This window comes from Pteropus medius, unplaced genomic scaffold (assembly GCF_902729225.1).
Source record: "Pteropus medius unplaced genomic scaffold, Ma_sr-lr_union100, whole genome shotgun sequence".
NCBI classification, from domain to species: domain Eukaryota; kingdom Metazoa; phylum Chordata; class Mammalia; order Chiroptera; family Pteropodidae; genus Pteropus; species Pteropus medius.
In genome coordinates this window covers 7,532,371-7,559,610 of record NW_024352784.1, presented here as the reverse complement: position 1 = coordinate 7,559,610, position 27,240 = coordinate 7,532,371, and the positions used below count along the sequence as shown (strand labels likewise).

General features: G+C 40.7%; 1 protein-coding gene across 2 annotated transcripts in view; it reads left to right on the top strand.

Annotated features, from left to right (window-relative positions):
• Positions 1–6,360: 6,360 nt before the first annotated feature.
• Positions 6,361–27,240, top strand: part of GAB2 (GRB2 associated binding protein 2) — a 160,051-nt gene continuing 139,171 nt past the window's right edge. Inside the window, exon 1 of one of the 2 annotated variants that reach the window (XM_039848144.1) lies at positions 6,361–6,544. In XM_039848144.1, coding sequence (XP_039704078.1) covers positions 6,470–6,544 — 75 coding nt within the window. In that variant the 5' untranslated portion in view covers positions 6,361–6,469. The remainder of the gene's footprint in view (positions 6,545–27,240) is intronic. The other variant, XM_039848145.1, reaches the window with a different exon arrangement.

The window sequence follows — 27,240 nt, the reverse complement described above, 5'->3', positions numbered from 1 at the left end:
GTTTTTTGATCCTCTAAGTCACAAAAACAAAACAAATGAATGGAGACTTATTTACATAGGGAATGGGACACATCAGACTTTTTAAACTACAAAATTGGGTTAGAGAGGTTTTGAAGAACCAACATATTTGGCAGTGTCCCAAGAAAGCCATTTTTGAAGATTCTGCTTTCCAGAACGACACAAGAATGGCTTTTGTCATGGGCCTTAGCTGTGTTTCAGAAGAGCCAAAACTGAAAACTGAAAGAGACTAAATAAAAACGTGTGTGTGCCTAGAGCAGGCCAGACCCTGCTGGCCATACACTGATGGCCAAGTCTGTCAAAGTGGGATGAAAGACTCCACTCTTTGAAACAGTTACAAATGCGTATAGAGCTTTGTGTGCCACATTCATTCAACCCTGGCATGCCACACCCTGAGTTTAGTCCTCACTTAATCATTCTGAAAACATACATGGAAAATAGAGGGAATTGTGGACAGCTAAAATCATTATTTGGTTTAGGAAAATTTCAGAGGAAAATCGTAGGGTTTTTTCCTAGAATGTTATGAAAATATTAAGCTATAATGATTGCTGCCAACATATTTCTAACCACTCTAGGAAAAGAAAACAACAACAACAAATAAGTTTCCAGCTCTTCTGAGTGACACTGGACCTTGAAGAGCTTGCATGTAATTCGACTGCAACTACTTTACTTTTTAGTTAATGGTGTTAAATGTGCCTCATAACTTCTGATCCCGGTGGGGCTGTCATTTAGAAGGGTTTGGGGGGAAGCTGTTTTAATTCTGGCTTTTGTTTCAGCCACTAAATGTAATGCCACATGATTGTTGACCCAACAGTAATCCATTTAAAAAACAGTCTTCAGAGTTACTGCATCATCAAAATTAACCCTGATTACATCAAATTATGTTGAAACAGACCACAGCTGTTTGCCCTGTTGAAGCAACTGCTTGAGAGCTCATCCAGAAGATACATCTGGGTGTCAGGAAGATATATTTGGGTTTTCATTTTTGTTTCTCAACACAAATGTGGGAGGGAAACTCTCTATTCTGCTCAGAGTGCTTGGTGGGAGCCGAAAACCTTGTGAATCTCCAGAATCAAAAATCCTCTTAATTCCAAAAGAGAAGAAAACCTGACACCTTTTGTCTGGGTTTCTATAGGATGTAAGAAGAAGAAATTCACATCTGTTGAGTATTGCTCTTGTCAGCAGAAAGAGGTGGAACCAACTACAGAGAAGTGTGTTGGGATTTTCTGTGGTAGGCTATACGCAGTGGTGTGCTAGAGCTGACTCATACCAGCCTATGAGAATAGATTGTTAAATTGTAAAAAATTTTGCAAGCTGGTTATTAAAAATAACATTATTAAAATTAAATTATAATTTTAAAAAATAGAAAATAAGTATTGAAGATGTGGACAGATTGGAGCCCTCATACATTGCTGGTAGGAATGTAAATAGTGTAACTACTGTGAGAAACAGTTCTGTAAAAAGTTAAACACAGTGACAGTATGATCAGCAATTCATCTCCTAAGTATATACCCAAGAGTACTGAAAGTATAGTTCACACAAAAACTTGTACACGAATGTTCACAACAACGTTATTCATAATAGCCACAAAGTGAAAACAAATTAAATGTCCAACTGATGGATAATTTTATCCATGCAATGGAATATTATTCAGCCATAAAAAGGAAAGAAGAAAAACCGACATGTGCCACAACATGGATGAACCTTGAAAACATTATACAAAGTTAAAGAAGGTAAACACAAGAGGCCACATATTGTATGATTCTGATTATATGAAATGTCAGAATTGGCAAATCCGTGGAGACAGAAAGTAAATTACTGGTTGCCAGGGGTTAGGGTCAGGAGAATGGGAGTGACTGCTAATGGATCTGGAGTTTCTTTTTGAGGTAATGAAAAATGTTCTGAAATTAGATAGCAATAATGGTTGCACAACTTGGTGAATGTACGAAAAACCACTGAATCATCCACTTTAAAAGGGTGACATTTTTGGTATGTGAACGATGCCTTAATTAAAAAATGATCACATAAACTTACGATTAAATAAGTTATATTAAACACAAAGGGAATAAAGCAAAACTACATTTAAACTACATTTTGCTATTGTCTCTGCTCTTGGTGTTATGTCTGTTTTATCTTTTATTGGTTTATTACTGTGTATCTCATAACTCTGTATTCAAAGACTTGAAGTTGATAGATTGAAATTGGTCGGATGTAGGGTGGGAAGAGTGTAGTATTTCCACCACAAAAATCATCACATACTACAGATTAAGGCCACCACCACCAGCAGGGAGCCAGTTCTTAAATATTTACCAGCACTTCACTGGCTGTATGGGTCAGACAATCATCTTGGGTAACTTCAGTAGAATTAGAGAGTTAGATGAGATGATCTCCCACGGCCCTTGGATCCCCAGCAAAACAAAGACTAGTAAATCTGCACAGCTACCATGCGTGTATTCAGTGCAGAAGAAAATGGCATTTCTGGTCAGCTGTTGGGTGAAACCCAGTTTGTATCAGGAGACTTGCTTTTTCCAGCTTTACTTGTATTGTGTGTAGGAATAAAGTGCTAGAGCTCCTCTAGTAAAGCCAGATATCAAACCACAAATGATTCAATTCTTAGTCCTAGAGAGGAGGGTATCTGGGTAGTTTGTACAACAGTGTCAGGATTTGGAAACTAAGGGTGACATAATATGGAGCCTGGGAGTAGAAGTCAAAAGGTCTAAGCCAATGGTCTGGAACCACCGTTTCTGAAACTACCCCATGGTTTCAACCACTGAGAAACTGGGTAGGATTACCTCCACTTCCTCAGCCCTTCCCACCAGGCCAGTCCCTGTGGGTTTAAACACTCCAGCCACTTATAAAGACCTTCATAGGTACTATTCTCTGGGGGTGTATGGCTCAGAGCATTCTGGATTCTCCAGGGGACCACAGCTCCCATCTTATCCTTTAGGGTTGGTTCCTTCATTCTCGCAACAAACATATAATGAGCCTCTATTGTATGGTGGGTGGCTCTAGGGAAACATTTGCGGTACAGTGTGACAACCCAATTTATGTAGGTGCAGTGCGATCTAAAAAAATGAACAACTATACTGGGGAATGGAGATGGTGAGTTTTAGGTAATGGAGTCTTGACCTCTGTTCAAGATCTAATTCAAGGGAGGAGTTCTGTGAAAGAAGTTAAATATGGTTTGGAGTACCAAGGGACTTTCCCAGTGTCTTTGTTCATGGGAGAATATGATAACTGATATTCCAGCATGATCTGTGAACACCGACATTACCACTGCCACCAGTATCAGCAGAAATGTCCCAGGAGCCTAACTGCCCCAAAGCAATTAACACAGGTTCTGATTCTTTACAAAGAAAAATTGGGAAGCTAGACTTGTCAAACTTTTTAAGAAAGCTTATTTCCAAAATGTCTTCCACTGGTTGTAATGTCAAGTAACAGACTGTCAGCAGCCGCAGACAGGGAGGGAACCCAATTATGTCTTCAACCACACCCCAAGCCCACTTCCAGATCTCAGTCCCATCCAGATGCCAAAAGCTGATTTGAGTAAGTCAGAGTAATTTGATGAAGAGAACCAAGTGGGCTCAAAGCACCCAGGGGTTAAATAGGTGCAAAACCCCAACATGCAGGAGAGACAAGTGTCATGAAAGTCACCAGCCAAGGTGGCTCTGCTGGCCACACTGACCTTGGCAGGCAGCACTCAGCTCTGAAATTAACCTGTCAACTAAATTGAAGGGGAGAAAAGGCAGAAACGCTAGAACACAAACATCCATCCCCACCCCCAGTGCAATCACTGACGTCAGCCCTGGCGTGGGTGGTATTAATCACACCAGCCTGGTGTGCAGTTGAGGACAGCTCTCCTTCCAGCCCTTCCAACCCGTTCCTGGGAGTGTTCCACCAGCCATGCACCTGCCACTGGCTACAAACCCTCAACTCCCAGACAGGCACGGATGCAGGCTGTCGCTGACAACACTCAAAGCCACAGTGCACCCTTTAGAACCCAAGGTTTGGAGGAGCAAAATATGGTGCCATGCAATCCTATCAGGTGTGCATTTCTCTAATCTCTTCAATGCTCCCTCCACAGAAACCCTCTCCATAAGATGGTCACTTCCTGGAGATTTCATGAGAATAGAGAATTAATAACCCAAAGTGATCCTTGCAGCTGGTCATTAATTCCTTCAGGAAATACCTGTGGTCTTTAATCAAAAGTGCCTAAATTATAGACTAGTGGTGCATATCCTCGCAGGTTGGGCGGTACTGTCATCCCAACCGATTCCGATAGATGGCGCTTAGCTTCACCTAAATAAGTCAACTTGTTTTCCATTTCTCGCTCGCAGGGAGCGTTTTAAAAAAAGTGGGGGAGGGGGAGAGGGAGAGAGAGGGAGAGAGGGAGACATGGAACTTACTAAAAAAGCCCAGACAGGAACGTTCTGTCCGATAGCCGTTTCCAGGCCTGGCACGCACCTTCAGACTCAGAAGACTGGAGCCATACCAGGATACAGTCAGGGGCCTCAGCACTCAGCAGTCCTGCCTCCTATGTGCAGCTTGATCTAGGCACTAGCAGCTTAAGAATGAGAAAGATAGGGTAGCTGCAAACAAACCATGTAATTTATCAGATTCTGCAATCCTTGAGACTTGGCACCATGACTCAGATGTGAATGAAGTCAGAAGTTGTTTTATTTTGTTTGGGAGTCACTGCCTCCTGATTGATTTGGCGGACTTGTGTATTTTAAGATTTGTCTCAGAGTTTTAAGGTACTTAAGCCAGAGGTAAAAATGGCCATGATTCTGGTGGTGGCCCTTGTACGTGGCTTAAGGATCCCTAAATTGGAAGAGTAGGGGAGCTCTGGTCTTCGCGACAGCGGGATCTGGCTTTCCATGCAATCCAGCAGCACACTGAATAGTGAAGAAAGTCAGTGAAATGTTGGGTCCAGGGGAGCAATTTCTAAATCTCCCAGAGTGTAAAACTTGCCAAGATCTGAAAAACCAGATGGATGTCCAACGACTTGAAACAACTAGTTTTGCAGCAGAGGCAGGGAAATGAATAGAGGCCGCTTCCCCTACTCATCTTCCTGCAGCACAGTTCCCTGTTGATGCACTGGGTTACTCTCATTTCTTGAAGAAGTTGGGGGGAGGACCTACCTTTTAATATTGCTTGTAAAGGTACACCGTGAGTGGGAAAGAGCCCCTACCCACGGTTTCTTTTTTTCCTCCGCCCTTTCCCTGATATGTAGGGTTGTCTAAGTGTGTGCTTCCGCATACTTCATCTCAGATAAATCTCACCACAGTGCAGTGAGAGAGGTACCGTTATGTCTCAATTTTCATATGAACACCAGAGAGGCCTCATAACCTATGTCAATAAGTTGGAATGCTGGGGAATTTTGACCCTAAATTCTTAGTCTACACCACCTTGCCTTCCAATTCACCATGAAATACATTGATTCATTTTTGTTTCCTTGTTTCTGTAAATCATATGAATTTTCTTTTACTAAATTGTTTTGCCCAGAGGCAGTGAAGGAGCCAGCTGAACTTTATTTCCTGGTAATAAGAGGTACCCAAGTTGATCTGCACACATTAAATTCCCCCATTTTTAAAAAGCAGGTGAGCAGGACGACCCCACCCCCACCTCTCCACCCCCGACCCCGGAATTACAAACTTGGCTCTGCATCGCACAGGCTTTGGGACTTTAAGCTATCTGTAAAATGGGAATAATACTGCCCATCCAGTTTGCAGACTCGTCGAGACAATTTTGTAAACAAGGAATGTCAAAGAGCCGAGCACGCAATAGTCTGTTTTCTTCATTCCTTCTCCCGCCAAGGGAGTGTGAGAGTTAAAGAAACTCTTGCTAGGAAGCGGAATTTCAGCAGAACCTGTGACCCAGTGAAACCTGAAACTCTGGGAATGGATAGGAAACTGGAGCAGCCCTCGAGTCCCTTCCTGACGACCCTCTCTGAAAAATCGATTCGCGATCAAGAGCGCGCAGCCCCCTCCCTTCACCCTACCCCGCCCGCATCCCCACTAGGGGCGCAGCCGCCTCCTCTGCGTGCTGCTGGAGGATTCAGGAATAAAGCAAGACCGCGCCTGGCGGGGGACCGCGGCGGGCGGCAGGCGTCCTGGCGAACCTCGGGCCTCTCGGGTCCGAAGCCTGGAGGCGGTGTTTGCGTCTTTGAAGCGGCGGCCGGGGGGCGCGGCGGGCTGTGGGCGTGGCGAGCGCGCACCGCCCTTCCTGCTGCGGCGCCCCCACCGAGTGCTCCCGGGCGCGCGCGGGGAGAGGGGGCGCGCGCGCGGCAGCCGGGCTCGCGCCGAGCCGCCCCGTCCTCAGCCCGCGGCCGCCCGCCGCCCCGGCCCCTCCCCTCCCCCGCGAGCTGCGCACCGCCGGCCCGCTGACCCAGCCTCCGGCGCCCGCGCCCTTGTCCGTGCGACCCCGCGGCGGGCTCCAGGCGGCCGGCAGCATGAGCGGCGGCGGCGATGTTGTGTGCACCGGCTGGCTGAGGAAATCGCCCCCCGAGAAGAAGTTGAGGCGCTATGTGAGTGCGGGCGGCCAGCGGGCGCGGCCGCGGAGGGTGCAGGCGGGGGGCGCCCTGCGGCCTGCCGGGGGTTTGGGGGCTCCGGGAGCGACTGTGCGGACCGGGAGGGCGGGCCCCGGGGCCTGGGGCGGGCGGGGGGGCAGGAACGGCCAGCGCGCCTTGAGACTTGGGTTTGTGTGAGGCACCTGCACACCTGTCACAGGTGCGCCGCCGAGGGGCGGGGCGGGGCGGGCGGGCCAGCAGGTGGAGGCTGCGGCTCCTTCGGCGCGGGGTGGGCGCGGTGGCAGCGCCTTCCCAGCCAGCCTCTCTGTAAACTACACACAGTATTGAAGTTTGTATTGATTGTTTTTGGAGAGCGAGAGAGTTGATTTTCGGGGTTCGGGGACGATAGTAACCCTGAGCGGCTTCCGCCTGCAGGGATGGGGGAGTGGGCAGGAAAGGGGAGCATAGGCTGTGGGGCTGCGCAGTCTGGCCCCACAAAGGGCGAGGCGTCTCACACCCTTTCCCCCTTCCCTTTCTCTGCCCGCCCCTCCCGGCGGCCGCCTGCTTCCTTCCAGTCCACAGCTTCTGCATCATGGGCAGCGTCAGCAGCATGTGCAGCCCTTGTATGAAGTGACTCATTTGTTTGTCCCTCTTCTTTCCCTTTATTCTGTATGTCTCTCACATACATCCCCACCACCACCACTCAACTCTTCGATGGTGACACTGCAGTTTGGTCTGCTATAACTGACCCAGGTTTTGTGTTGTGCGGTCCTGGGTGTTGGGGGGTCGAGAGAAATCAAGGTTCTCAGCTGCCAGGTGGTGCTAACCGACAGTGTTTACTGAAATGGTTGGGACAGCCTCTCCCTTCTAGGTGAGGAACTGGCAACATCAAGCAGAAGGTGGTACAGTCTGGTGCTGAGCGGTCAGAAGGTCTGGCTTCCCCCAAACAACAGAAGATGCCGTGCCTAGTGGGGTCAAAGTACAAACTGGAGCCAATTACTGAGATTTGGCTGAAATCAGCCCTGGGCTATTTGCAGGTGTTTTGAAATAGAAATAAGGTCGCTAAAAAGTGTCAAGGTCTCCCATCCTTTCGTTCTGCACTTCCTATGAAATGTCCTTGTTAAACTGACTCGGAGCTCTGGGATCATTCCCACAGCATGGAAGTGAGCTAGCTGTTGCCTTCCAGCTGCAGTGCATCAAGGGAGCTCTGAATAGACCCTGCCCTCCAGTCAGCTGCACCATGGGGGGAGAGGCAGAAGCTTACCAGAATTTCCTGTCTTGGCTCCCCAGATCAGAACCAAGGGACTCTGGCCTCTGGACTGAGGAAGTGACACTCTGTTTTTCAAAGGAAGTGTTGTTGTTGGGGAGTGCAAGTGTATGTGTATGTAAATGAAATCAGGCTCTTATTTAGATTATTTGCTGGGAAAACATTCTAAAGATTTAGCACACGACTTTTGAAAGTGGACATAGAATTAAAATAGTAGGGGTGTGTTCATCTAAGTTCTAAAGCTCATTTTCAGGCATGTACATGTAGCCAAAGAATTATAATTACTAAGAAACTTTTCTGCTCTTCAGGTTGTATCAGTTTATTAGGAAAGGTGAATTTTTATATTAGGTTAAGAAAGAGTAATTTGCTATTAGTATTTTTATAAATATTTTAAAAAGAATATTTGCCCCCAAACAGTTTCCAAAAACCTGTCAATAAAAGTGTAAGACCATACCAGGTAGTGGAATAAAGTATCCAGTAAAAATGTGGCTGTTAACTGTCAATTTAGAACTCTAAAGAACTTTGAAACTTTGTTTTTGAAACCTCTGCAAACAATTTGATATTGTATCTACATTTGACTAATGACTGTTACAACTCTATCACTCAGACTCAGTTTATGACCCATTTCTTGGGTATTTTTGTTCACACACACACAAAAAAACTTTAGCTCAAAATAACCAAGTTTGGAGGCTTTAGGGTCAAACAACTTCACCCAGTTGAAGTACAGGCAAACCTCATTTTATTGCAGTTCAATTTATTTTACTACACAGGTGTTGTGGGGTTGTTTTTTGTTTTTTGTTTTTTTTTTACAATTGGAAGGCAGGATCCTCCACCAGCAAAAAGATTACAACTCACTTTATTGCAGATACTCGCTTTATTGCAGTGGTTTGTAACCAAACTTACATTATCTCTGAGGTATGCCTGTACATACTTGACTCCCTGCAGTCATATGATGACCTTAGCCTCCTTTCCATCTTCCCTGCAGCTCCAGCACATAAGGTGTCTGACCAAACTAAGAGCTTTCCTTAGGCTAGGGTGTGATGTGTTCCATTGGTATGACTAGAAGTCTCCCCTACTGTGGAAGTTCAGTTCCTTTAGTTGAAACGGATCTGATCTGTGTAATCTTAAACTCTTGAGGAACTGTCTACTTTTACATGTTCTTTTCTTTTGGGGTATTGAGAATGTCTGCGCCCTGTTTTAAGATAGAATTCTGCCAGTTCCCTCTGTTCATTAGAGGCCCAAGTTCATTAGAACCAAACTAAGAAAGAAGTATTTTCCAGCCCTATGCTACCCCCCCAAAAAAATTCTGCTTATTCTAGCATATGTAATAGCCATGTTGTATTATAGAATGGCAAATATTTATATAAGATTGTATCAAGCATCTGAGATCATGGGAAAATCAGCTCATAAAATAGATCACAACTATTTAAAATTAATTTAACAAACCTACCTCTTGTTAATTTAGGGAGGAGGGAGGAAAAACAGCTTGAAAGAAGCTATGGCAAATGTTACCAAGGATTAGCTTTAGGAATTCTTTTTCATCAGCTTTTTCTAAGTTAGTAATCATAAAAAAAATGTAAAAGGTCTATTCAGTATTTGCTGTGTGCCCTGGAAGAATTACAAAAAGTGACCTCTGCAGAGTAGCGAGTACTGCCTCTGGGGGCATCATGATATGATTGCAGTGGGAGGCTGGTAGAAGGAACACCCTCCTATCCTTCTGCAGAGTGTGTGTGTGTGTGTGTGTGTGTGTGTGTGTGTGTGTGTACGTGTGTGTGTACGTGTGTGTGTACACATGTGAACACACATATATACATGTATATAAAGCTGAAACCAGATTTTCTTGAGGAAAAACATTTAATGACATACACTATTCTGTAATTTCTATTAATTTCATGAAGTTAAAAGATTTAGAAGAAAAAAAGATTTAGGGGAAAGATTCGCAGCAGCACTGCCCCCTGGTGGCTAATTGGAGAAAGTCGAGTATTGATTCTAATGAACAACTGAATTAATGAAACTTTGTATTTTATTAAGTACATTTATTTATTAAATATCTGTGTCCCAGGTACTGGATTAGATGCTTAAAATAAAAATTAAGGCATCCCTTCAGTCTTAGCTGATGACCTTGCCTTCTCTTTCACAAAGAAAATTGAAACTATCAGGGAGCAGCTGTCTGCACATACTGTGACCAAATTTCCAAATGTATGTGTCTCTGCATGGCTCTTTTCCTTTTCCCTTATTCTTAGAGTAGAGGAGGTACCCCTTCTGAGCTAATCCTGCTACCCGTGCACTAGATCATATATCCTCTCCTGCGTATTCAGATCATTCTTACCGTTTGTCATGAATTTTCAACTTCTTCTCCTCTACTTATTCCTTTTCATTAATATTTAAACATATTTGCTTTTAACAAAATTCTCCCTCAGTATCACACCCCTTCCTTCTCACTGTGCTTTCTCTTTTTCTTGTTAATGGTTGTTTATATTGTCTTTATTTTTCCCATCTTCTCAGTCAGCTCTCATGTGAAACCTACTTTGTCATTTCACCAGAGCTATTCTCAGCAAGGCGCTGGTGACATCCAGGTCACTAAATTCAGAGTTTTATTTTTCACTCCTCATTTAAATTTCTCTCCTCACTCCTTGGTCACTCACTCACTCTTGAAACACCTTTCTCTTGTCTTCATATATGACACCATATATACGTGGTTTTCCTCCTGTTATGGCCACTGTAAGTCTCGTTTGCTAGACTGACCCTCTTTCTTCAATCCTTAAAGCTTGAAGCTCTTTTGTACTCACAGTGGCTGTGGTCTAGGCTCTTTTCTTCTCCTTGGAAAATTTAATCTTTTCCATTTTCCTGGCTTCAGTTATCATTTGCATGCTGGTCGTTACCAAGTTAAATTTCCATCCCCAGGCTGTGTTCTGAACTCCAGACTTGCATATCCAGTTGTTAACTGGACATCTCCACCTGAATATCTCCCAGTCAACACAAACTCACCACACCCAAAACTAAACTCTTCTTTATTGCACTATGCTTCGCCCCATGTCTGCTCAGTAAATGATGCTGCTGACCACACATTGGCTCAAGCGTGCGTGAAACTTGGGAAGCATCTTGACTCCCTGTCACCCACTATTCCACATCTAATCCTTCACCAAAACCCATGAGTGCTGTCATCTAAATATTTTTTTGTGTTTTTCTGGATCCCCACTGCCATTACTCTTAAGATTATCATTTTAATAACTGTCTGTTGAGCACTTACCCTGTGCCATGCACTGTGCTTAGACCATGGATCTTTTAATTTAATCCTTTTAGCCCTATGAGAAAGGAAGTGACTTGCCCAGCATCACCTAGCTTTGTCCCAAAGCCTGAGCTTTTTTTGAAATTAAACTTTTTATTTTGAGATAATTGTAGATGTATGTCTAGTTATAAGAAACAGTAAAGAGAGAGCCCATGCACCCTTTGCCCGTTTTTTCTCCTAATCTTACATCTTGCAGAACCATAGTACAGTATCACAGTAGGATATTGACAGTGATACAGTCAGGATACAGGGCATGTCCATCATCACATGATCTCTCATGCTGCCATATTATCATACCATCCCACCCCCACCACATCCTTAGCCCATGACAACCACTAATCTGTTCTCCATTTTATAGTTTTGTCATTACAGGGGTGTTACATAAATAGATTCTTATGTAATTTTTAGAGATTGGCTTTTTTTCATTCAGCAGAATCTGGAGATTCCTCCAAGTTGTTGCATGTATTTCTTATTTATTGGTGAGTGGTATTCCAGAGTAAGGATGTACCACACAGTTCATTCGTTAAACTGTTCACCCGTTAGCTTTAATTTACATTTCCCTTATGGATAAGATATTGGACATCTTTTCATATTTTTGCCATCTGTATATATCCTCTTTGGTCAAATATTTCCAAGTCTTTTGTCCATTTTCTATATGGATTGGTTTTTTTTTTTTAACTATTGAGTTTTGAGTGTTATTTATATGCTCAAGATACTGGTCCTTGTCAAATATGTGGTTGAAAATATTTTCTTCTAGTCTGTAGCTTGTCTTTTCATTCACTTAACAGGGTCTTTCACAGAGCAAAAGTTTTTGATTAGGCTGACATTCAGTTTATCAGTTTTTTGTTTTATGAGCTGTACTTTTATGGCCAAGTCTAAGAACTCTTTGCCTAGCCTTAGGTTGCAGAGATTTTCTCCTTTTCCCCTAAACATTTTATAGTTTCATAATTTTCACTTAAGTTTATGATATATTTTGAGTTAACTTTTTTAGTGACATTTAGATTTAGACTTTTTTTTTTCCCCCAGCAGTGGACACTCAATTGCTCCAGCACCATTTGTTGACAGGGCCATGCTTCCTTCATTGAATTGCTTTTGCACCTTTGTCATAAATCAGTTGAGCATGTTTGTGTAGGCCTGTTTCTGGGCTCGTTGTTCTGGTTCATTGTTTCATGTGTCTGTTCCTCTGCCAATACCACACAATCTTGATAACTATAGCTATATGATAAGTCTCAAAATCTGGTAAACCGATTCCTCCACTTTATTCTTGTTCAGATTATTCTTAAATTTTTCTAAAAGGTAACTTTGAAAAGTGAGCTCATCATTGGAAAATTTGAACACTGTTAAAGTATAAATAAAAATTACCTATAATCCCATTAACCTTGAATTTTTCTTTAAACTCATTTCCTCAACAGAGAATGTGAGTGTAAGAAATATATTTTAGTTCAGTAATTTATCAGCCATTGTGTGCCAAGCACTCAAGTTCTGGAACTACAAAGAAGAAAAATAAAAGGCTTCCCAGAGAGGTGGCCCTAACTAGAATTAAGCCAAGAGAAGAAAGATTCCCAGCCAGGGAGACCACTGACAGTGGAGGCCAGGTGGCAAGGACCTGTATCGTGTATGCAGGGACACTGAAAAACAGTGTTGCTAAACCGTCAGCAGAATGATGGAAGTACTGGGCTCTGAGACTGAAAAGGTAGGCAAGAGAACATGTGAGCTAGTAAGAACATGGGAGAGGTACAAATGCCTAACAGGTACATGAAAAGATGTTCATCATCACTAATCGTTAGGGAAGTGCAAATCAAAACCACAAAGCGATATCACTTCACGCCTGTTAGAATGGCTGTCATCAAAAAGATAAGAAATAACAAGCGTTGAAGAGGATGTGGAGAAAAGGGAACCCTTGTGCACTGATGGTGGGAATGTAAATTGGTACAGCCACTATGGAAAGCAATATAGAGATTCCTCAAAAAATTAAAAATAGAACTATTATACGACCCAGCAATTCTACTTCTGGATATATGTACAAAGGGAATGAAAACAGGATATTCAAGAGGTACCTGCAATGTTCATTGCAGCATTCCTCACATTAACTAAGATTACGTTGGACTATATTGGCAGACAAAGGATTATATTGCCCATTGATGGACTCTGGATGAATGGAGAAAGAAGATGATATAGACACACACACGCGTGCGCACACACACACACACAAATATTATTTGGCCACAAAGGAAATTCTGCCATTTATGACAACATGATGGACTTTGAGGGCATTCTGCTAATTGAAGTAAGTTGAAAGACAAATACTGTATGTATCACTTTTATATGGACTCTAAAAAGTCAAGCTTACAGAAATAGAGAGTAGAATGGTGGTTACCAGAGGCTGGGGCTAGGGGAATCGAGACGTTGGTCAAAGGGTACAGACTTCCAGTTAGAAGATGAATAAGTTCTGGAAATCGAATGCACGGCATTGTGATTATGGTTAACAGTACTGTATTGTATACTTGAAAATTGCCAAGAGAGTAGGTCTTAAATGTTCTCTCCACACACACACACAAAGGTAATTATGTGATGTGATGGAACTGTTAGCTAATGCTACAGTGGTAATCATATTGCAGTATATATATATCAAATTAACATGTTGTACACCTTAAACTAACAATGTTGTACATCAATTATATCTTAATAAAGCTGGGGGAAAAAAAAAACAACAACAGGAGAGGGAGGTCTTTAGAAAGTAAAGTGAATTCAAGGTTTGTTTCTAGACCATGCAGCCGGGGCTTTATTTCAACAGACTATTTGAGTATTTAAATAAATGTTCTGTCCGGTTCCAATTCCTGGGACAGATAATCAGATGGAAATTCCTTTTAGCAGCTTTCTGTTCTGTGGTCCGAACCAGTGGATTGGTTCTTTGTGTTCGCAATATCAAAGAGACCGCTCGCTCTAACCCAGGACCAGTCTCCTGAGCTTCTCGTCACAAGCATTGGATCAGAACTCATTTGGAAGCAACCTTCGTGTCCAGCAACAGATGAATGAATAAACAAAATGGGGTGTATATGTACAATGGAACACTATTCAGCCTTAAAAAGGAAAGAAATTTTGACACATGGACATGTAATAACATGCATGAACTTTAATGACATTTAGCTAAGTAAAATAATCCAGTCACAAAAAGACGAACATGATTCCACTTATATTAGGTACCTGGAGGAGAAAAATTCATAAAGATAGAAAGTAGAATAGTAGTTGCCAGGGCCTGGGAGAGGGAAGAATGGAGAGTTATTGTCTAATGGGTACAGTTTCAGTTCTGCGAGACGAAAGGAATTCTGAGACAGATGCTAGTGATGTTAGCACAAAAATGGGAATACGTAATACCACTGAACTTTACGTTTAAAAATGGTTGGGGTGGTAGATTTTAGGTTTATATGTGTTTTACCACAATTAAAAACAAAACAAAACACTTCTTTGCTAAGGGTCAGTACCTGGCCCTGCGAATGCTTCTAATCCAAAGAAAAAGACAGGATGGAGTCTTCACAGTCTTGAATGATAATAGGATGTTCTCTCAGGGATACCTAAAGGCAGTGAATTTGCGCAAAGCAGGATTGCATGCATGCCTGCTGCTTTGCTTAATGAAACGACTTTTGATGTTGCTTTCTACTTCTAGCTGGCCTTTTTCTAACTAGAAAGGAAAATGGAATGAGGTAACCTCGACCTTATGAGATATGCTGAGAAATATCAGTTCTTGAGTGGGCTATTGCTTGCATCCAAATTAATGTTGACAAGCCTTTATTTTGTATCCTTTCCCTTCCCAAGGGAATATATCAATCCTGAGCCCTGCCTTCAAGGAATTTTCAGGCCAGAGAGAACAGAAGTATACATGTGAAACAAAGCAATGCTCTTATAAGGAGTTATATGGTCCAAACAGCAAGTTTCATGAAGGCGGGAGCTCTGAACATGGGGAAAAAATGGAAGGGCTTCCTAGAGTGGGAGGTGGGGATGTAAGTTGGACTCAAAAGATTAGGACCTAGAAAAGAACACGGCAGTTGGAAAGGGGCAGTGCACATGGGATTTGGGGGCAGTGAAAATCCATACAGAGTGGAGGAGTCTATAGTAGAAATCAAAAAGAGGTTTGAAAAGTAAATGGAGAGCTGAGGGGGATAGTCCATAAAAGGCCTTAAATGATAGAATGGTATTTAGTATTGAAGAGCATCACTCGCAGTAAATCTTTGCCTCTCAGATGGGCACTCCTTCGATGTGAAATGTAAGTGATGTGTGGACATTGTTTATCTTCAGAAGACCTGTCTTACTGTTTCAAGGGTCTTTGGGTCCTTGAGCAAATGACTTGATTCTCTGAGCCTGCTTCCTTTGAGTAATGTGTCTTCCTTTGCTGCGTTTGAGAATTTACTAGGATAATACATGAAAAAAAAATCTTAGCACAGCATCTTGCCCGGAACAGGTAGTTAATATAGAGGGATGTGGCAAGAGCAGCTGATGTTTGTTTCTATTTGTTAACTCTTTCATAGGAACTCTGAACATGAGCATAGGTGTCTTCACGTCCTTTCAAATTTGGGCTAGACCTGAAGCTTACCAGGTCAGAATGTAAATGAAATTCCCAAGCTAGATCTTACAACAAGTTCCAGGGAGTTAATTTTTCCTGAAAGGAACATCTCAAAGGTCTCCCGATTTCCAGGAAGGGAAATGAAACCACATGAGGATTTGTCTGGAGCTATAACTTTGACCAGTTCCGGAAAAAAAGTGTGTGCTAGGAGATATGAAGATCAATGCGTGAGATTCTGGAGCCCATGTTTGAGACTGGTTTAAAATTCAGAAACTTTCCAGTAAGTCATAACTCTTTAGGCTGATATCTCCTACCCTCCAGGCCTCTCCAAATTGAGCCCCTTTTTTGGCTTGTTTCCACAGAACTTTTTTCAATTACAGTTTGGTATTCTCACATGGGGCATCTCTCTGCTCCCTTTGCTAGATGATGGGCATTTTACATGATAGTGTAAGCATCTCAGGGTTGGTGCCACTTGTCAGGCATCAGCTATAAGTAAGGCACTATCAAAGTCATTGTCATTTATGCTTTACAACTATTCCCATCCCCAGCTTTATGCTTTCTTTTTTTATTTATCTACCAGTTGCCAAAATAGTGAGTGGGTTCCTTAGTATGCTTCAGAGTGATCAATTAGGGCATTTTTAGTATTATGAGCTCACATATTTATACATATTTGATGTGTTTGAATCTGTTCTAGTCATTATCCTTATCGATGCTCAGATTGTGCTGTCTTTAGCCAGTGTGAGACTGTTCAAGTTGTCTTCTGAGTTCTTTCAACATGACCTTAACAGTATTTGAGTTTCTTTGGTATCTGGTATGACAAGATGTTTGAGGCTTCTCTTGTACATTTTCTGATACAAACTTAGAATTAGCCATATCCTCAGAGAGTTCTTTTATTTTAATAAAAATGGTGTCTAGAGACCCAGATGGGCTTTAAGGGGTGCTTATTGCTAATGGGTCAGTCATACTTATTTTTCACATAGTTATAACTAATATGAACTATCACTTTGTATTCTGCTTTTTTTCACAAGCCATCATTGTGAATATTTTATTCACTTCTACATAGTATTTTTTCCAGTTTTTAATTATGAAAAATTTCAGTCATACACAAAAGTAGAGAAAATGATCTGGCGAACACCAAGTCACACAGTTTCGAATATTATCAAGATTTTAGCACATTTGTTTCATCATGTTTATTTGCTGGAATATTTTAAAGCAAACCCTAGACATGTACGTAAGTCATAAATATCATGTGAGTGAATGTGCCATACCTTCTGTATACATTTCCCCTGGTTAGACATTTATGTTACTTCTACTTATTCAGTTATATACAACACAGGCCTGTTCTGTTTTAGAGGTGGAACATCTGAGAGGTTCACCCAAGCTGATGAGCCACAGCACTTAGTTCTCGTTAACTATCCCCACAATTTACTTGGAGGAGTTTCTTGCAATCAGTGTACCTTTCCCTGGCCTGCTTTGGGAGAACATCCCAGCTGGAGCTCTGCATGCTTGCAAGAGCTTTTTCTACATAGTAGGTTCTCATGTAGGGATTATTAGAAATGAATCTGTTGCTTTGATCTTTTGACTTTTTTGATATAATTTTCTAGAGGAAAAAGTGGGTATAAGCTAGACATATACATACCTTTGAAAGTATCAATAGAGGCTACAATATGTTGAGTTTAATGCCCATTAGAAGTCTATCTGAAGATAATGTCATTAACAAATAATAAGGGTCTACAGTGTGCATAGTATTCCCCTCTGAGTTTACAAACTTGTTGGGGAAGCAGCTTGGATTATAATGGCAGGCCATACAGATGACAAAGATCAGTGCTGTAGGATCCCAGAAGAGATTCGTCTAGTGTGGTCAGTGAGTTTAGTGTCACAATACCTATTGTTTAGATTTTACTAATGTTTAGATTTTACTTGCTGGGTAATCCGCCATTTCACCTTTCTGAATCCATTTCCTCATACATTCTTAGGACTCAGTTCACGTGTCATCTTGTGGCATCCTGTGCTGCCCCATTCTCCCCATCAGAATGAGTCACGGAGCCCCTTCTCCACACTCCTGTGTCATTGGGCCTTAGTACCACTAACTGTTATTTATGCTGTGCTTTCCCTAGACTGGCAGCTTCTAGAGTGTCCTTTGTTCATCCTCATAGCCCTGGTCCCTAAAGCACAGTAAGTTATTGGTAGACCAGGACTTTATACACTTTTAAGTTTTGAACAGATATTACTTTAGGATTGGTTATGTTTCTTTAGATGAAGGAAGAGCTTGAGCTGGTATTGGATTGAAAATGCGAAATTTATTTTTTTTGGAAACAGATTTGGGGAACTATCATAAGACGGGCTGTTAAAAAATTGAATTTTTTGCAATACTTAAAATTTCACTCTTAAAGTTATTATAAACAAACTATTACAAAAACAAATAGCAATATTAAAAGAGAGCACCTGTAATACCCTTACCATGGCATAAACATTCACATTTAAGTGTATTTCATCGTCTCTTTTTTCTTATGTTTATACATGCTGTGTATATTTTACAAAAGCGGAGTAATACTCTACCACCTTTTGTATGCTCTAAGTTAATGTATTGAAAATATTTCCTTTCGTCGGTCTTCTAAGACATGACTTTGAATGGCTGCTTAGGCAGAATGACATAAGACAGAGCTTCTCAAGCATATGTAATTGAGGGCACTTTAAACAAACATTTTTACAGGTTCTTGATGTAGAATTAAATGATCTTTATTATTAATAACCAAAATGTCTATAAAATTATGAGATAAAAGTGTATACTTATAGCTCTTCTACAATTATAAAACTAAAACAAATTTACAAATCAAATATATAACTTCAGAATCAATGTAATTCTTATTAACAACAGTGGATGTTTTGCTGAAACTAAATTTCTTAAAATGTGAATATGGCTCTTATTTCTGTGGAGCCTGTCTGTTTCTTTTCTGTGTTTGAACTATAGTGAAACTTTGGTTTGTATAGCAAGCCTCTGTCCTTTCTCATTAGTCATTGGTGATGATATTAAAGAACTTAATATTTGATATCAATAAGATTACAAATGCAAATGCTGGTAATCAAGGAGCACCTTTCACTTGTAAGATGATCATTCAGATGACTGAGACTATGCTTAGGAATTTTAAGATCACCTTTATCCTTGAGATGAAAACTCTTTATTGGAAAAAAATTTCGAAGTGGGTTTGGAGATCACTAGGGATGTGTCTTTGCCCCCTATATTGAAAAATCCTGGTTTACCTATAAAAGGCATGGGCTCTTAAGTTAGCTCTGGGTTGACATCTACACTAAGCTTCCCACATGGTTTGTGGACTTGAGCAAGTTTCTTAATCTTTCAGAGCTTTTAAATTCAGTCTACGTAGTGGATATAATGGTAATTTTAACCAGTTAATTGAACAGTTTGAACTCAGAGGAGTGCAAACATGAATGCTTTTATTTTGCCCCGGTCAGAACTCCAAAGTGTGCTTTGTCAAAATCTCCTTTCTCCTCTAGAGGACAAATCTCTTGATGATACCTTGGGCAGAGTCCGAAACCTATTGAAAATTCACCATTTTGAAAAGTCACCATTTTAAAATTTCAGTATATCTAATCGAAAGCTTTTCCTACTCCTATTACTGACCAGACTTGTGGCTCTAGGGATGTGAAGTGGGGAAAGGTAGACTTGGTTTATTTGGAGCGTGCAGAGGTGGGAGGACACAGAGTCTCTCTGGACTTCTCCTGTTGCTATAGTGTCTAGGGATAGGCAAGAAGGAGAGGGACAGGGAGAAGTGTCTCTAAATAGTTGCTGTTGGGTCCTCTTTGATGACATTTACTGGTTGTCTGACCAGCACTGCCTGTGTGTGCACGCCCCAAGCTTGTGAGTTCTTTGAAGGTTAGGCTTGCCCACTGCTTAAACTTTAGATCTGGAGGGGAAACTGGTATTAAATTCTTTCAGGCCAGCCCCTCCCGCTCTCAGTATCCCACAGCTGGAGCCCACTTGCTCAATGGACAGCCTTCTTAGATGGGGACCTAGCAAGAGGGCTTAAGGCCAGCAGTTTCCATGGGACTGCTTGATACAAGGGACTCGCATCCATGGCGAACACTAGAGCACAGTATTGCTGCCCCTTCTTGCTCCATTTCCCCTTCCTCTGTCCAGAGTGGTACAGGGCAGGTCTATAAGTCAATTGCCTAAGCAGACATTTACCAGATGTTACAATTTCATTCATTCACTTATTTATTTATTTTTAAAATTCTTTAATGTCACCCCTCTCCCCTCTCCCCCTACTCTCTGGTAACACTAGTCTATAGTCCATGTCCATGAGTCTCTGTTTGTCTTGTTCATTTGTTGCTTTTAGGTTTATATCCCACATATAAGTGATATCATGTGGTTTTCAACTTTTTCTGTCTAGCTTATTTCGCTTAGCATGATTATCTCAAGGTCTATCCATGTCGTTGCAAATGGCAGTATTTCATCTCTTCTTATGGCTGAGTAATATTCCATAATTAGCCCAGCCCCAGTTACTGATTGCTCTCTTTACTTTATGAGGAGTTTACCTCTTCTCTATTTTTAGCTTTGGTTTCTATTTGCCAATTCTGGTACAACTGGAAAAGTCCCACTAAACATTCACTTATAACTACTTTATAAATTGTTTTAGTATTAAATGTGATAATTTCAGACACTTTATAAGCACACTATAAATGTTAACTGTTACAATTATTGCAGTGCCAAATTTATTTGACTTTTCTGTTGTTGGACATTTAGATAGTTTAGTATTTGCTACAATTTTAAATAATACTGTGATCTTTATAACAAAGATTTTTATCCTTAGGACAAATTCCTATAAATGGAATTTCTAATACAAAGGATGCAGGTATTTGTAAGGCTTTGATACATCATATCAAATTGCCTCTCAGAAAGGCTAGTTTTGATTTTCCTGATTCTTCTTCAATACCAGATATTATAACTTTATAAATGCCTGACAACTTGACAGGTACAAAAGTAGTTCCTTGTTGTAATTTGAATTTCTATGATTGCTACTGATTTGAATACATTTTCATGTATTATCAACTCATGTTTTTAATGAGTTGCTTGTTCAAATGATAGATGCTTTTTAATATAAATAATTGATGTGATTGGGAAGACTGAGTGGCCTTGGGTAATGCAAAAAGAAAACTTGAAATAATGTGAGCAGGGAATCTCCAGCAGTAGGGAGATGAAGGATTGACCAAACATGACCAAATGTTCCTTTTATTTAGCAGTTCCCTTCTGAGACTTTTTTTTAGCTCTGACTCCGTAGATTTTCCCCATGTTGCCTTCTGATTTCAGTTTCAAAGCCTACCTCAAATATCACCTACTTTGCGCCACTTCCAGATTTCCTTCTGAAGATTTGTCTTTCCACATCATCCCACCGTTCCTCTGTACAGCTCTTATGACACTACAGTGTGACTACAGTGTGACTGTCTCCCCCCTTAATTATGTGGGCTCTTCAAAGGTAGTGATTTTTCCTTTTTGACCTACTGTTTGGCACAGAGACACTCAGGCAGGAGATAAGGTGACGAATAGGAATCATCCTTACTCTTTGGTAGCTTATAGTTTATCAAGGAAAATAGACATCTAAACTTACTAATTAAATATAATGCAGAGCATTCTGCTATACTAGAGGTTGTAGAAAGTGTTACAGGAAAGTGGAATAGAGTGATTAATTCCACTTGGAGTGGGGCTCTATCAGAGACAGCAACAGAGAACATGACAGTGGAGGTACGCTTTGCAGAACAAGTAGGAGCTCATTAATCAGATGGAAAAAGAACATTTCAAGTAATAAGAACAGCTTGACTAAAGGCCTGAAGACAGGGGTACATGAATATTGAGGGAAAGTGGATATATATGGGGAAGGATGAAGAGTGAGGTTCAAGTGACCCCTATTTTCTCCCCAGGACCCCATCTTCATTACCTTTACTCACCATGATCCCTTTGCTTTGTCTGGAATATCTTATCTCTCCCCTGACTCCCTAGACCCTATGAGTTATTCTGCAAAGTTGCTAAATACCTATTATGTGCCATGCACCAAGAGAAAGAGGCAGAAATGGGCTACCAGAGAACTCTGAATGGCATCATGGGAATGTTAGTCTCATATGGAAAATCTAGACAAGAGAGTGGTATCTTGCCCAAATTCTTTTTGGACTGTCCAGATTCTTCCAATTAACTGAGACATTTTCTATTATAGCAGCAGTAGATAAAAATAGGTATTCTTAACAATCGAAAGAGTGTTACAGTTTATTTAGTCCCCTGTGATAGGATAATGGTTTCTGTCAAACCAGGCTTAGATAATCAAAGAAAATATAGCTTCGTTTTTTGTTGTTGTTGTTTTTTTTTTCCTGTAACCGATCTGCTTCCTTTCTGGCAGTTCCTGTCTGTTGTTCCAGTTACTTTTGCTTCATGATACATCTTTGAACATGATAAAGCATGCCCAAAACTTAGTCACATAAGACAACTATTTTGTTTTGCTCACAGGTTCTGTGGGTCAGGAATTCAGACAGTGTGTGGCAGGGACTGGTTTCTGCTTCCCAATATCAGGGGCCTCAGCTGGGAAGACTTAAGTGGCAGGGAGTGCCTCAACTGATAGGAACTGGAATCATCTGAAAGCATCCTCACTCACATAACTGTAATCAGGGCTGGGGTGACTCAAAGGTTCCACTGGACAGGGGCCGTTGACTAGGGCACCTACAGCTGGCCTCTACATACAACCTGGGCTTCCTCCCAACGTGCTAATCGCTGAGTGATCAGACCTTACCTGGTGGCTCAGGGCCTTCAAAAGTGAATGTCTTAGTGGCCAAGATGGAAATATCATGGACCTTTTGAATGGTCTTACCTTGGAAGCCACACAGTGTTACTTTTGTCATACTCTAGTGGTCATAGGAGTCATAGGCCCACTCAGGTTCAAGGAAAAGGAATAGAGACTCCCATACTCTTAGTAGATGAGGTGTCAAAGGACTTTTGGCTGTTTTTTAAAACTGCCATAATATTTCAGTTTTTCAGTATAAACAGTCTCCTTTGAATCTTTTCAAAGTTCAACTTCCTACTTAGAGATCTTGAGTAAACACTTCATCTTTCAGAGTTACATCCACTTCCCTTTCTCTACCCCAAAATCTTGTTTTGTCAGGGCAGGGATTTTGTTTTCATCGTTTATCTACAAATTCTTTATGCTTAATACCTATTACTAACTACTGAATGAGAATGTTTGCTATGTCTTTATGTGAGTTAGAGAGAAGACGGTATCTATGTGGTGCCTTCTGCTTTATTGCCTAGTTTGGAATGTATCCTGCAGTTGACTTTTGACCTGTAAATAATTCTCTCTGCCCTTTGGGAGTGAGGTGCAGGAACCCACTATGGAGGTTGTGGTGGTGCTAGACATTTGTCTCGAAGTCTCTGTACACTGAGAATTCTTTGCTCCAACCACAAACATCTGCTGGCCCATCAGCCTCAGTAACTTCTAGATGCCTGACTCATCATGCTCAGGCTTTAGGGAGTGAGCAGCGTTGCCCCAAGTTCATCTTTCTGGCTGCCTCCGGCGACTGCATCCAAGCACATGCCCCCATACCGTATTCTGGCACAGAACTGAAGAATGAACTTTGGTAGCGTGAAGCTCACCAACATGGTATGTCTGGGAAAATGGAGTCTCAATATTTCCAAAGCATCATTGTTCCCTAAGTTGGACGAACTTAGTGAAAAGGAGTGTATATATGAGGAGGGGGTGTATGAATGAGGACCATGTGTTTGTTCTACCCCTTCCTTTCCCATAGGGCTAGAAGGGGCAGACTTCTCTTGTACTTCCCCTTCCACGGCTAAGGCTTCTCCTATATCACATCCTCCTTTCGAACTCAGGCTTAGCTGTAAATTAGGAGGTGCTTTATATGTGGAATATGTGAAGAAAAACTGCTCTGTCAACAAGGAGATTAGGAAGTTACATTTCAAATTAGGGAGCATGTAAAAAATATCATAATTCTCCATTATACTGAAGCTGAAGTAAAATGACCTAATTATAGATTAGCTGTCTTCTGCCAAACCACATTTTCACAACTTCATACTATAAGAGTTTGGAAAGTTTATACCAGGAAGGTGTGGTGACACCATCAGAACTGTAAAGTGCTGCCCCAGCTTTGTTTAAGGAGTGAATCCTTGAGCCTCAGTTTTCTTTTCAGTAAATTAGGATGTGCTCCCAGTCTTCTCATTGGCAGCTATTACACATTTAACATGATTTGCATGGAAACCAGTTTTCCATCCCATTCTTCCTAAAGGTTCTTAACCTGTTTCCTAACACTGAATGACCTGTGGTGCTTCAAAAAATATAAACACCAGCCTGCGCTGGTCTAAGTAAGTCAGAACCTCTGAGAACGCAGGGATGTATGTTAAAAGGTTAATTCGTGTGACTTTGTATACCCCCTAATTAAAAACTTCTGCAAAAAAGACTAGAAATATAATATCGTAATGTTCTTGGAATAAGTCTTTTTTGAGACTAAGGCTTCTGTTTAAGTTGGACTTGACCAACCTAGAAATTACTTCTTTACCTTGCCAAGCCCAGTTTCATTTATTCCAAACTCTGTAAACCAAGGGGAGAGATGTAAAGAGCCTCCTTATTTGCATGAAGGTCTGTATCAGGGTTTTCTAGTAACTAGATTTGGTAGCTTTGAGCCAGTAAGTGCTATACTACTGCTCTTAGTGTGTGTGGTGTCGATGTAAACCTTACCTCTAAAGTTGCCTGATCCTGAACTAATGACTTTGTGTGATGGCAGATACAAAAGAGTCTATATTATCCTGAAGACAACAAAGCAGTATTATTTCAGTCTTATACAAAGTTATCGTGCAACAAATGCCCAAAAAGCTTGCTCTGTGCAAGGCATTGTGAGAGATAAGGGTATTGTCACAAGGAGTCACACTAAACTGCTAATATCGGTAGCCTGCGGGGATTTGAGTTGGAGGGATGGTCAGAGGAGCTTCAACTTTATTTATTTTAAATAACAACTTTATTGAGATATAATTCACATACCATAAAAGTCACCATTTTAAAGTGTACAATTCAGCGTTTTCAGTATATTCACAAAGTTATACGACCATCACCATTGTCTAATTTCAGAACATTCTCACCCATTGAGCAGTCACTCTCCATCTCCTTCTCCCCCAGAGCACATGGAGACCACTCTTTTACTTTCTGTCCCTACCGATTTGCCTATTACGGATATTTTATGTAAATGGAATCCTGTAATATGTGGCCTTTTATGTCTGGCTTCTTTCACGTAGTGAAGTGTTTTCCAGGTTCATCCATGAAGCACTTATGTACTTCATTCCTTTTTATATCTAAATAATATTCCATTGTGTGAATATATCACATTCTGTGTAACAAGTCTAACAGGACTGTTAAATGAATGCTTGCATGAGTGGCATGGAAACCAGTTTCCCATCCCATTCCTTCTAAAGGACCCAAGGGAATTGCTAGGTCATGTGGTAACTCTGTGTTTAACTTTTGAAGGCACTGCCAAACTGTCTCAATTTTTTAATAATAAGAATATATTCATGTACTACTTTTGTACTTATGAATCAATTTTTAAATTACTTTTAAAATAGAACAAAAGATATTACAGGAGATGCTAAGAAGAGTACATATCCAGTTCTGATTGTATTCTCTAGAATTTGCCACATTCTGTTGCCTCTTAATTTTTGGTAAAGTCAGAGACTCAAAATAGGAGAAAATTTGTATCCTTTCTATCAGAATCTGTAAAAGAAAAGATGGAGAAGAACATGGACTTGTTTATGTCAATCTCAGATGTTTCTCCCATTGTAGAATGTTACATTCCCTGTTCTAATCTCAGAGTGTGTTGACTGACACTCTTCCTGACATTTAAAGCATTGTTCCAAGGGGCTAGTAGTGTATATAACTTTCCCCTCATAGATTATGAGGAACTTGAGAGCAAAGACTATCTTGTGCTTATATTTGTACCACATATGGATCATATGCTTAATATACACCTATTAATATTGATTTGAGGGTGGTGATCACACAATAGAGTATATAGATGTCAAATTATAATATACACCTGAAAATTATCTAATTGTACTAACCAATGTTACCCCAATAAACTTAAAATATATATATTGATTTGAATTATGTTAACATCTTTAGACTTTTCAAGTTGATATTAAGAGGAAAATTTTTTTCTGACCAATACACCCTAGTTCACTTCTCTGTTAAGTGGGGTTTTTCATTCTTCTGTTTCCCCCCAAAGAATTGTGGACTAAGGCAAGGTAAATAAAAGTAAGCAGGACTAGTTGTGCAAGTAAGAATATTGCATTACCTGTTATGAAGCCATGTTCTCCAAGGATATCCATAGCTCCGAGGGAAGAGATTGGTAGAGAGCATTTGGGTAAAGGTAAAAAAAATTATTTTCTAAGAATATATTGTGAGCCATGTATATTATATACACACACACATATCTACGTAATGGTATAAGGCATACCTTGTTTTATTGTGCTTCACTTTACTGCACTTTGCAAATGTTGCATTTTTTACAAATCGAAGGTTTGTGGTAACCGTGCATCAAGCAAACCTATTGGCACTGTTTTTCCAACAGGCTTAGATGATGGTTAGGAGTTTTTAACAATATTTTTAACTTAAGGTATGTACATTTTTTAGACATAATGCTATTACACATTTAATAGCCTACAGTATAGTATAAGCATAATTTTTATGTGCACTGGGAAACCAAAAAATTTGATTTACTTTATTGCAATATTTGCTTTATTGAGGTGGTTTAAAACCGAACCAACTATATGTCCAAGGTATGACTTTGTATAGAAAAATTACATCTATATATGGATTTGCCTATTGATAGCTAGATAAATAAATTGGTTTGTTTATTCACATATATATGGGATACTGTTCTGAGCACTTCTTATGTATTATCTCATTTAATCTTCACAGCAACTCTAAGAGATAGGTACTTTTATTTTCTCTATCTTATGGGTAAGGAACTGAGGAACAGGAAATTTAGGAAATTTGCTAAGATTTCTCCATTAGAAAAGAAAAGGTGTAGATTTTCAACCCACGTAATCTTCCCCCAGGACCTGGCTGGCCTCTCTATATAGAATAAGCATATGTTTTTGTCAGACAAATCTGAGTTTGAATCCTGGCTCTATGATTCAATAAGAATATGACCTTGGACAAGTTTTCTGATCTCACTGGGCCTCCTTTCTACATGGAGTAGTTGGCAGATTGTGAGTAAAGTTCCTCATTCCATTTTAATTCCCGCTGGCACTTCTTTGTGGCTATGTCTCTACTAATGTGACACAACCTGACAGTGACAGGATCTGAGCGATGGCAGATTTCAACTGAAATTTTTTGGAGTTTGGTGGTATAACAAGTAAGCTATTCGACACATCCTTTTCTGGTCATGTTGACAACTTTGTTTTCTGATTTCACTATAACTATAGACTTAATTCTGACCCAGTGTGAAATATCTTGGTAATATGAACTTGATATGAGCTTGAGAATATGATGATCAACTTAGTTTGCTGTCAGTAAAGAGAGAGAAGATTGTACCCTACTTTG